Below are 12,162 nucleotides of genomic sequence, written 5' to 3'. Positions count from 1 at the left end.
GGCTGGCCGGCTTCCAGCCCCTCGGTTCTGACAGACAACAGGAAGCCAAAGCCAGATAGCCGGCCACTGGCTTTCCTACCAGACCTCACTTCAATCAGCGAGGAAGACGAGTTTAATTGAATGTCAAAGAGACAAATGCTTAGGCCAGCTGTGCCAAGGATGATGGAAGAGAAGGTGAATTTAAGTCCCATTAACTATATCAATGTTTCTTTTGATAGATGTTTATCATATACTCTCCAGAAGCCCTTTTCAGAATATGGGAATAATAATAATAATAATAATAATAATAATAATAATAATAATAATAATAATAACAACAACAACAATAATAATTTTTATCATTATTATAATAAATTCAATTCAGACTGACCAAATTTTGAAACGTAATACATCAGACATCATGGATCATTGACATCGCAATCCCAGGAGACAGCAGAATTGAGGAGAAGCAGCCACAGAAATTTGCAAAATACGAAGATCTGAAAATCGAGCTGCAACGACTCTGGCATAAGTCAGTGGTCCTTGACACGCTAGGCGCAGTGCCAAAGGATCTCAGTGGACATTTGAAAACCATTATCGGAATTGACAAAATCTCCATCTGTCAATTGCAAAAGGCCACTTTACTGGGATCATTGGTACACATAATTTGCTGCTACATCACACAGTCCTATGTGCTTGGGAAGCGCCCGACTGGGGATGAAATACGAAATTCTGCATAGTGATCTCATTTGCTGTATTGTATTGATAATATTAACATTAACAATAATAATAATAATAATAATAATAATAATAATAATAATAATAATAATACAACAACAATAATAATAATACATACATTGGATTTATATGCCGCCCCGAGTTTGCGGAGAGGGGCGGCATATAAATCCAATAAATCTAATCTAAATCTAATATGTAAATACATCCATTCAAAACTATCTAGAAATCTTTTATCTTTTTCACGGAATCCGTGCCTCGATTCTTCTCATTAGCATCCACAGTTCCAGCAAGTATTAACCACATTCAGGACATAGAGTAAAGAGGGTCAGATGTCTTCTAACCTCATAATGAGTGAAAAAGTGAATAATTAATCAGCAGATGAGTCTCTCACTCAATTTTTCTCACCCCACACCAGCAAGCCTTTTCCAGGCCACTGACCTCTGCATGCCCCCATCTCCCTGGGCAGGTGGTTAGGTCACGTTCTGTGGGATTTAATAGGCACTTTTCAAGCTCACTTACCCACAGAATTCTTCACTTGGAAGCTTTATAATTTCACCCTTTAAAACGTGACACTTTCCTCGTCTTCCTGCTCCTGTACCGAGGGAAGAGGGCAGAAGGTTGACACGGAATCTGGCACAGAATAAATGCAATTTTTAATGATGTTTTTGCTTTTTGCTTAAATTAAGGCCTGGCCCTGAGCGGAAACCTGGGCCTTTTGCACAACTTCATAGCCATTAAATGGGGATCAGAGAGCAGGAATCACCACCCGTGAAACCTCATGACTAGCGGATGAAGAGCCGGGCAGATGGCCAAAACTTAGTGTGGATCACGGCTGCCCTGAAGTGGTCACATGCGCAGATTAGCAAGGAGCCCATGACCACCATGGCTGCGAAAAACGCTCCAGTCTACCAGTCTCCTTCCCGTTGTCTTCCCTCAAAGGGCACCGTTTTTTCAACTGACAAAACATCCCAATATAAAAATGGCATTTTAATTACAAACTGGAATAATTCTTTTTCCAGTAATCTGCCTTTGTGGCGACATCTATGCAGAGGAAGCTAGTAAGGTGTTGTTGCACAGGAAGTGATCCTCACATTAAGAGCAGAGAAGTCGGTTTGTAATTCCAAGGAGAATCTTATTGCAAAACCAGCTTTCACGGAACTGTTCAGTCTTGTTAAAACTGCAGAGAATCATATTTTGCTAGGAACCCCACAGCTCCGTATGAGAGATTTATTTTGATAAATATAGAATTACTGGAAACAATTTTGGAAATCATTACTCCAACCCCTTACTCTGTATTTCTACATCGTTTTCCCATGGCCTGGCTCCTTCACAGAAGGCCACACGGGGGGACAGCGTTGATACCAAACTTACTTTTATATTATTTTTCTGCAGGCTTCAGTAGGATAAATAATTGCTACTGTTCTTTATATTCCAGCTCTTACTAGAATTACTCCACTGATACTAGGATGTCTGTTTGGTTTCTAGTATTGACGTATTATTTGGGAGTGGGTTCAATTATACAACATTCAGTAAAGCAAAGAACAAGAATTATAAGATACATAACTCTAATGAAGAGTTTGGGCATTAACATGATACATTAACTCAGATACCCTATTATTGTGAAATTTAACATTTAATTTTCAAACCATAAAATTTAATCTCACGCCATAGAAAAACCTTATTCTACTCAGTCCTGGAGATGCTGAGACCCAGCCTTTAAATAAGAGATTTTGCTATTCCCTCCTATCCTCCTGGAAAAATACCAGTAGCAAATCTTATTCCCCACATGCTTCTGAGAGGATTGCAAAATCAGGAATTTAAAATGATGGCGAACCTGTGGCACATGTGCCAGTGGTGGCATGCAGAGCCCTCTCACACATGCCATCGCCAGCTGCTCTTCTGGTTCCCAGCATGCACATGCATGCCGGCCAGCTGGTCTTCGCAGGTTCTGGAGCGCTGGAAAACGGCCTGAAGGCCCCGAAAATGGCCTGAAAAAATAGCCTGAAAGAAGCCCCAAAACCGCCCCATAAAAACAGCACAAAACCCAGCTCCCAAATGGTCTGAAAACAGACCCAAAATGCCCCTGCGCAAACCAGCCAACTGATCTTTGGGTTTCTGGAGCGCACAAAAGTCAGCATGCCTGAGCATTGGCTGTCTTGATGCTTTCGGTGCTTGTGCCTGCACACGGGTTCCGGTTTGGGCATTTGGAGCTAAAAGGATTCTCCATCTCTGCACTAGGTACAGTATTTTATTACCTACAATCGACTTCCAACAATCAGAAATCCATAAAATTTTGTTTGGGAAATTGATGGATGAGAAGTTAATCTTCTAAAATGGTTATTCCATTTCCTTCTCATTCACTCTCTGAATCAAAGGCAAGGAAAGAGATTTTCCAGTCCTCTTCCCACGCAGATTAGATCTACCTGGCTTCTTGCTTGGATAGATACTATCCGCCTTTGAATCAAACCTTTTCATGTCCTACCTACTACATTAAGATACTCCCCATTCTTCTGACTTGGACATTAGATTCTCTGGAACCTTACTTCCCCCTGCTGGTGATTAGCCACATCAGGAAACAGGTGGGACATGGACTGGTAGTCGGAATTGTTCCTTTATATTTTTTTTGAGTGTTTGCCTTGCCTAGGCTGCTGCCTCCAGCTGTTGAAACACAAGCAGAAGTAGAGGAGCAGCAGGAACTTGAGCCCTAAGGCTGCACAGCTTGCCAAGTAAAACCCAGAATCCCGCACAACTTTGTGAGTCAAAAAGGCTGCACATGTTTTCATTTTGTAGAAAATGCAGCTATCTTTCCAATAGTTCCCCTATTACCTGAATTCAATTCTCTGTCCCCCTTACACATCCTTCCCCTAAAAACCCCAAATATGGCTGGTCTCTGGCTTGGGTCTAATTTGTAAATGTACAAGTCTCTAAAGTCCAGTAGATAAATACACTGCAAAATTATGTCATCAAGCAACCTATCTTGATTTACACTTTTCTAAGGTTGAAGGTGTTTCTAAGGTGTTTCCAGATGCTTATTTGGCAGAGATTGATAACTCAATGGGTCCTTGGTGCCCCCCAACTTTGTAAAGCTTTTCAATGTTTCTGTTGACTTACATATTCTTCCTGAATTTAGTTAGTATAAGAATAAACTACTGCTATGAAACTTAAAATTGTTCATAGGTTTAAAATGATTCGTTAAAATGTAAGGAGTCAGAATAGACCCACCTGCTACTCCTGCAACAGAGATGAAGATCAGGCACCGTGCAGAATCAGAATCCAGGCACTGCCTCTGCCACGACCAGCTAAGAAACGGCATTCGGCAGATCAGATTTTATTTCCCCCCCAACATTCAGAGCAGACAAGGTACAAGGCCAAAGCAAATGAACTTTTGCAAGCGTTCAAAACGGAAATAATCAACTAATATTGATTGACAACTCAGGATGGTAATTTATCAGCCGATGAAACTGAAGGCCGAAGGGCGGGGGTTGAGACACTGAGGCAGCACTCCTCCCCAGCACTTTGGGAGTGTTACTACTAGTATGAGCACAGGCAGAGATGGGCTGCTAAGGTGGAACGGTGATGTGTGCTCGCCCCCGTGGTTCTGAGTGCCTGCGTGTCCACGTGCAATTTTGCTACCTGCCCAGAGCTGTGGGGGCAAGCACACATCACCATTCCACCTTAGCAATCCACCTCTGAGTACAGCCAGTCCTGGACTTTCAATGGTTTATTTAATGACCATTCGAAGTTACAAGGGCACCGGGAAACGGGGCTGGTGACTGTTATTCTGTTACCCCCCTTTGCAGCCCCCCCCCGTCACATGTTCAGCATTTGGACACTTACGACAGGGGCCGGGATCCCCTTTTGCTGACCAGGCCAATGGGGAAGCCAGGTTCATTGAAGAGCCCCCAACTTATCAGCTGCAGGGATTCACTTAACCACCCCAGGCAAGAAACTCCACACATTTCTCAGGTAGGAGGTGCAGGGGTTGGACTTGATGACCTGCAGGGCCCCTTTCAACTCTATCAATCAATCAATCTTGGGCTGTTGTGGTCGTGAGTCGAGAACTGCCTATGATTCCTTCGCTTCCCTTGCAGTCGCCCCCGCCAGGCGGCCCAGCGGAGAGCGGGACAGTTCCGGACAGGCGGCTACCCCCTGGTCCGTAGCGTCCACCCTCCCGCCGGGGTCGGAACCTCACGGGTGCCCCCCCCCTCCCGCCCCTCTTTTCCGGTCCCCGAAGTGCCAGCTGGGCGCGACGCCAACGTTCACATTCCGCGCCGGACTTTTCATTGGTCCTCCCATGAAATCCTCCACCAATCCGACGAGGACCTCATCACATCGGCTCTTCACCACGTGCACCGAGGAAGCCAATCGGGAGTGGGGCGGGGAGCGCCGTCTCCCCCCCCCTTTTTTTTCTCGTTTCCGACGCCCAGCGAGGCCGGGTTTGGAACGCACCATTTTTTGCCCTGCGGGGGGGGATTGTCTTTGGTCCCCCTCCACGAGCGTCCCTCGGTCCCTTCGGATGGTCCCGGCGCTGCTGCGGCCGAGCGGGGCCCTCCCCCGGAAGCCCCTGGGCCGGTCTCTGTCGGGCTGCTGGGATTGGCGGCCAGCTGGGCTGATGGGGCTCCCGGGGCAAAGTCCAGCGCGGAGCCACCGGTGGAGCCTTTCACGGCCTCCGGCGCCCCGTTACACCCTTCCCGGCAGAGGTGGGCTGGTCAAGGGGGGAAGGGGGGCTCGGAGGGCGAGCGGAGTCCAGCGCAATTCTACTGCTGCACCTGGGCAGGAAGCAAAGTCACTCTATCTGCCCAGGTGCAGCAGAACTGCGCTGGACCCCGTGCACGATGTCACTACCTGCCCAGGTGTGCAGCAGCAGCAGAATTGTGCTGGATTCCGCTAACACTCAAGAGCCCCGGGGGGGGGGGCAGCACATGTCACTCTTCCACCTTAGCAGCCCACCTCTGCTCCCCGGGGCAAAGGATGCTCAGGCCCAAGTGAGGAGCAGCAGCTCCGGGGGGGGGGGGGGGAGACGCCTCCCTCTGGCCCAGGAATTCCGCCCAACTGGAAGAGCCGAGGGTCTTTCAAGCCGGTCCAGGCCATAGGGTCCCCACCAGCCCCCAAAGTCCCCTTGTCTTCCCACCTAAAGGAAACCGAAAGCCCCCCCCCTTCCTGGCAGGACACAGACACCTTTGGCTTCACAGTGGTTTTTAATGTGAACAAGTTACACCAGACGGTCAGCCCAAGACCCAGGGGGCTGGCTTGCAAGCCCCCCTCCCCTCCGGAAGGACTCCTTGACAGCAGCAAGTCACGGAGTTTCAGGCTTCTGCACCGAATAAAAGTACATTTAAACCCCACAAGGGACGCGGATTGGACGGGGGACAGTGGGCTGCTCCAAATGGGGACGTTTTATATCCTTCGAGCAGCAGTGCAGGGAAACTGCATGGCTATCAAGCGCTTGCTGGTCATCTCAGTTCATCTGACGTTTCCCGGCCCTGCTCTGCCCTCCACTGGACTTTACGCAGGGCTGGGAGACCAGAGTGGGGCCCTTCAAATAGCCTTTAACCAGCACGGGCCAGCTGGAGGAATGCATAATTCGAATATGGCCCCTCCCTTTTCATTCCACATCTCAGTTGATTGTGGCGGGTGGGAAAGAAATAACTTTCATTGAAGCTTCAGGATATGAGCTGATATCCTACCACCACTTCTCCCGGGGGGGGGGGACAGCCCGTGGAGAATGCTGGGCATTGCAGAGGCCTATTCAACGGAGGAGGCTCCTTAGGGGACAACAAAACACCCACAAGCCTTCTCTAAAGTCTCCCCTTTCATTACACATTAAACGGCAGAGAACTTTGCACCACAATTTTGCAAAGCCCGGAGTTGTGAGCTCAGAGAGAGACTGCAGGTCAAGCACCACGTAGCACAACTTCCATTTCAAAGGCAAAAAAGGACTTTAAATCGCGCGGGGGCTCCAAGCACAGAACCCCCCCCCCCCCCAAAGAGCAGATTCGGCCCCTTTCCTGGGATGGAATGGCTGACCTCTGCAGCACAAACGAGGGGAAAGATTCATTGCGTTAAGGGGGCAGAAGAAGCCCTACACAGCTGCTTGGTGCCTTCAGATACGAAAGGCCCACACAGAATTTTGCTGGACATCAGGCTCCTGCAGCCTGTAATTTTGCAGGGTATAATCCAGAGCGACCTGCTGAGAAATTTTGGGGAGCCTCATATTTGCTTGGGGGCAGATTTTGCCTCCTCTCTTGGGGATCCTCTCTCCCCCACCAGAAATAGTGGGCCAAAGTTCTCCTGTGCTCCACCTGGGATCATTCTGGGCAAGATACCACAAAGCCCCTCCAAACATTACAACCAGGGAAAGGGGAACCAGAGTCCGTGCGTGGACTTCCCAAAGGCCTGAACTCTGGCCGAGGAGGTTTTGGTCCATGAGGCTGCCCTCAAAGAAGGGAGAAGGGACTGGAGAGCAGAAAGTGGCTTTAATCATTCAGGGCCGAGAGACACCAGTATTGACAGAAAGAGCAGCTCTGAGCAACGGACTCTGTGCCAAATTCTCCCCAGGGACCTGTGTCCAGGCAGGAAAACTCTCCACTTCCCCCTTACTCAAAAGCTGAAGGCTCAGATCGCGCGTGTCTGTTCTTACACAAGCTCCTGGCAAGCTTTACACATCCACCGATAAGCACAGCTATTCAAAAACCCTCACCTTTCATGCAGGAACCAAAGACCAACGGATTTTGTCCTGGCTGCCTGACCGGGGGGGGGGATGGGATGGCGTGATGGGAAACACTGGAGAGGTAAGGGGGGCTCAGAAAGAGGGAGGAGGGGGGGAAAGCTGGTTCAGAAGAAAGTGTAAAAATAAATGTCATTTTTGCAGAGAGGAGAAAAGAAACGGAAGAGGCCGGGCTCCCCTACTGACGGACTTTCCCCGGGACGTAGTTCCTGTCGATAGTTTCATCTTGCAGGAACATGTGTAAGCAGCGCTCGTTCTGTGCCAGCGGGTGTCCAGCGATTCTACCAGGAGAAAGAAGGACAGGCGGTGGGGGGGTTACAGGGTCCGACAGCTACCTGCTTGGCTGACATTACACAAGAAAGAAAGATCACAATGGGCGCACAATGCAATCCTGGCCCTGCAGGGCTGTAATTGCCCTAGTTTCCGCCCTCTGGCCCTGGAACCAGGCTTTGCTGAGGGATCCCGGCCCTTGCTTGATTCTCTTCCCTGGGCTCCATTGGGAAGATAAGTGGAGAAGGTGCCAGGTTCTAGGAGAGGCAGAAAACAGGCCGAGCTGCTGGTGGGAGCAGAGGAAAAAGGCTGCAGGGTTCTTATCCTGGCGGAGGACGTACGTTTCCTGATGGACATGCACTTTTCAAGTAAAACCGGGCACTCTGCCCATGGCCGGAGGCAAATGTCCACACACAGGATATTCCTCCCTCCCCCCTTCCCCACAACTGGATAAGGTAAGAGGCAAAAAAGAGGCGGATCTATCACTTGAGGATGGACTTGAACTCAGGCCTTGCCTGAACTTATTCCAACTATTTAACTCTAAGCGTGTTTGGCTCGTTTAATGGAAACACATTTAATGGCAATATAAACACTTGACTTACTACCCACCCCTCAAACGTACGACCCAGCCCCTCCCCCCCAGCCCCAGTCATGCAATTCACCTTTGCAGCTGTTTACAAATATTGATGCTTTGTGATGGTTTCTGATTTTTAGTTCTGGTTTCTGGCAAAAAATGCCCACTGAATAAAATTGATTCATTTACTGACTGCTACATTTACCTAATGGCCATGGAAAGTGGTGGCTAAGTAAATGTAGGTCCCAATCAGGTTCAGTGACTGCTTGATGACCAACAACCATCCATTATGGTTATCAGTCGAGAATTGCTTGTCCACTATAACTGAGGTTTCAGTGTCTGCTAAAACAAATTAGTTTAATCTAACATAGGGGTCTCCGAACGTGACCAGTGTACGATGTGGACTTTCCAGTTGGCTTGGGAATTCTGGGGGTTGAAGCCCTCGTCTAACACCCCAAGTCAAAGCACGAACCCCTTAAAATCCAGCAAGCAGCACTCCTGCCCCAGGGACGTCCCGGTCTTTCTTTCCCAAACAGCCCCCCCCCCCCCCGCCAGGCCTTACTTGTTGATGAACTGCTCTAAGCCTTGTCTTCGTTCTTCTATGAAGGTCTCCTCAAAGATGCCCTCGTCTCCCCGGAAAGGAAGCTGGCGCTTCAAGGCCTTGCCTGGCAACGGAGGTACTACAATCTGTAAGTCCAGAGTTGCCGTTTTAGCGGGGAGGAGAGGAGGCTGCTTCCCGTCGGCCCCCACCCCAGGCGCTCAGCCAGAGAGCAGGCTCCCAGAGGGGGCTCCAGGGCCGGCCGGGCGCACTCACCTTGCTGTCCCGCTCCAGCTCGTTCTTCAGCCACTCAAAGTCACTGTATCGCCGCCTCACGCAGGAGTCTTTCAGTTTGAAGATGGGCAGGTTGGTCTGGGAGGAAAGAGGAGAGGATGGAAGGCTGCCCCCTCCTCTTCCTCCTCCTCCTCGCCTCCCCCCAGGAGAGGTTTGAGTGGCAGGCAGAGGTGGAAGGGTGGGGTGTGCTCGCCCCTATGGCTCTGAGTGCTAGCGGAGTCTGGCGCAATTCTGCTACAGCACCTGGGCAGGTAGTGAAATCACGCACGGACACGCCGGGGTGCCACAGGCTCAGGCGCTGCAGCAGAATTGCGCTGGACTCCGCTAGCTGCCCAGGCGCTGTCGCAGGCATTCTGGCATGTACCAAAATGGCCCAGGCGCCCCTGCGTGTCCGTGCACGATTTCTCTACCTGTCCAAGTGCTGTAGCAGAATTGCGCTGGACTCCGCTAGCACTGAGAGCCCCTGCCCGGATCCTGAGGGTGGTCGGTGGGTGCTTTGGGGTGGGGGGAGATGTGCAGGGAGGAACAGGGGGGTCCTTCTCCTCCTGGAGGCCACACAAGAGCACGCGTCCCCGTCCCACCTGAGCAGCCCACCTCGGGTCCTCCTGCAGGAGAAGGACCCCCCCTTCCTCCCTGCACATCTCCCCCCCCCACCCCAAAGCCCCCGCCGACCCCCGAACCCCCTCAGGACGCGGGCAGGGCCTCCTCTGCAGGGCCGGCTGCCTTTTCTATCAGCCCCCAGCTGACCCCTAAGAGGGGGGTGGATGGACGGGGGAGCAAGGGGGCCCCTCCCCACGAAGGGCAGGCAGCCCCCCCGCCAGCCCCGTCCGGGAGGGGGGGTGAGGATGGGAAGCCCCGCCCCCCGGAAGCCCCGCCCCCACGCACCCTCATACGGAGCTCGTAGCTGGTGTAGCGGGCCCGCCCGACGCCCACAGTCTGCGGGTTGAAGATGTCGATCTCCAGGAAGTTGCTGGGCGGCCCGTAAGCGTCCGTCAGGTCCTGCGGCTTCGAGTTCAGGCGCCGCGTGTCGGCCACCGTCGCCTCGGACATGGTGGAGGGGCGCGAAGTCGGTCAGAGCCGCCTCAGCGGAAAACCCGCCCCGCCGCCCCTACTCCTGCCGCTGCCGCCGCCGCCTGAGCGCTGCGGCGCCGCAATACATAGCGCCGCCCCGGAACCTGCGCGGATAGGCGCGGCGTCCCTTCCGCCCTGCATAACCGCAGCCGCCAGCCAGGTTCCGGGGCTCGCGACGCGCCAACCCGGCAACGCGCACAAGCTAAAGCCTCTCCTTGCCGAGAAGGGGTTTTTAATGCGTTATCCATGGCGCGGGGCTCCGGAATTCCGGTTCTCCGAAAACTGCATTGAGCATTACCGCCCTGTCCGCACCCGGCAGAAGGGAGGAAATATCCAGGATCCGGGGCTGCCTGTCAGAGGGCCCCGACTGCTGCACCACAAGGAAATGCCTCTCGCCTCGTACGGGTGGGGGGAGCGTTCGTGGCTCGTGCGCGTGCGCCAGATTGCCTCGCCCTGTTCTGGGGAGCGTGTGTGTGTGTGTGTGTTTTGCTGGCGCTCTGCAAGAGGCGGGCGGGGGTCGCGTTAGACGTGCAAACATGCAGAGATGGAAATGCCTTCAAATGCATCTTGCGGGGTTTCCCCTTCTTCGGATTGCAAACCTACAAAGGGTCCTACGGGCTCGGGGTGGGGAGGGTTGATTCACCATGTGTGATGGGCGATGGATGGACGTGTGGGTCACTTCTAATTGTGGGGATTTTAATATGCAATGTTATTTAGGTTTCTACAGGTTGTGAGCCGCCCTGAGTCCCAAGAGAAGGGGGCATGGAAATCAATCAAACAAACAAACAGTTCTCCCCCCTCCCATTGTAACCTGTTCTTCCTTCTGACAGTTCAGTGCATTTACAACCGCCTTCTTCAAAATGAAAAAGCGGAACCTGGCACGGTAATCAGAGCAGCAGCAAAGTACTTGAAAGCAAAACGTAGGCAAAAAATGCTGCAGCCAGAAGGGGGGGACGGGGGGGGGGGACGGGACCCCTCCAGCAGCCAGTTCCTACAGCAGGTGTCAGCAAAGGGCAAGAAGCGGCCAGGTGAAGAAGGTGAGCTGGTCCGAAGCAGCCTTGACCTTCCCAATGGGCTGAGCTGCACCTCCCAGAATTCCCAGCTGGGATGAAGGGACTTTTGCAGCAAGGGGGCTTCTAAGGATGCTCTTATGTAGAAAGCTTCCACTCGCCCCCCTATCAAAGTGGGGACCCACCTTCCGCAGAGGGAGACTTCCCCACAGTCTGCCTGCCTCTAACTTCAGGAGGGGCAGTTTTGGACAGGGCCCGTGTCTCTGTGGGCTTTCCCTTGACCCTGGAGAGCAGCAGCTGAGGGACCTTCTTGTCTCTGGGATGGTTCAGCTGGAAGTTTAAATAAAAGCGTGTTTTTGCTCAAACACAACAGTCAAAGTGTGGATTCAGAGAAGCCTTTTCCCTTCTGTTAATGCTTGCAGAATACCCACCAACAGGAGATCCAGCAAAGCTGGCTGGGGGAAGTCTTGCAGTTGAAGTCTCCCAGGCTTAAAGTTGCCAAGATTGGAGACCCCTGCCCACGATAGGGGACTATCCTGAAGGTCGCATCTAGACAGTTCTCTTGGTACCTGCAGCTATTTCCCCCGAGACCAGGGGGAGGCAAAGTTGGCTCTTCTATGACATGTGGACTTTATAGACTCCCAGAATTCCTGAACTAGCATGCTCGGCTCAGGAATTCTGGGAGTTGAAACCCACAAGTCATGGAAGAGCCAACTGTGGAAGCTGTTTGCCTAGGTATCTCATGATTCCATCTATCCCGTGAACCCAGAAAATATTTTAATAACCAGGTTAACTGTTGTGCCTATTAAGACACTAGTTGTTAAAAGCAATTTCTTTTAAAGATACGAAGGATTTAATCTTAACAACTGTATACTAAAAGTGAAGAATATAAAACCTTAAGATAGCTTTATAAAGTTAAAAGTAGGCTGTTAGATAAAATAGTCAACAGGATGGTTGGTGT

At 51.4% G+C, this 12,162-nt stretch overlaps 2 protein-coding genes across 2 annotated transcripts in view; both read right to left on the bottom strand.

The window, feature by feature from the left end:
- The window catches only part of TEX11 (testis expressed 11), a 53,961-nt gene extending 49,147 nt beyond the window's left edge, over nt 1–4,814 (bottom strand). The window contains exons 1-3 of the mRNA XM_070760045.1: nt 4,555–4,814; nt 3,940–4,016; nt 1,237–1,309 (exon numbers count right to left, since the gene is read on the bottom strand). The gene's annotated coding sequence lies outside the window, so the exon portion shown is untranslated. The remainder of the gene's footprint in view (nt 1–1,236; nt 1,310–3,939; nt 4,017–4,554) is intronic.
- A 1,082-nt stretch (nt 4,815–5,896) lies between these two features.
- On the bottom strand, nt 5,897–10,608 carry SNX12 (sorting nexin 12). Its single transcript, XM_070760044.1, has 4 exons — nt 10,006–10,608; nt 9,103–9,198; nt 8,851–8,975; nt 5,897–7,725 (listed from the first exon to the last, which is right to left on the bottom strand). Exons 1-4 carry the CDS (start codon nt 10,168–10,170, stop codon nt 7,623–7,625), a joined length of 489 nt encoding a protein of 162 aa, XP_070616145.1. The 5' UTR covers nt 10,171–10,608; the 3' UTR covers nt 5,897–7,622.
- Nucleotides 10,609–12,162: the final 1,554 nt, after the last annotated feature.

Source organism: Erythrolamprus reginae, chromosome 8, assembly GCF_031021105.1.
Source record: "Erythrolamprus reginae isolate rEryReg1 chromosome 8, rEryReg1.hap1, whole genome shotgun sequence".
Lineage (NCBI taxonomy): Eukaryota > Metazoa > Chordata > Lepidosauria > Squamata > Dipsadidae > Erythrolamprus > Erythrolamprus reginae.
This window is presented reverse-complemented; position numbering and strand designations above follow the sequence as displayed.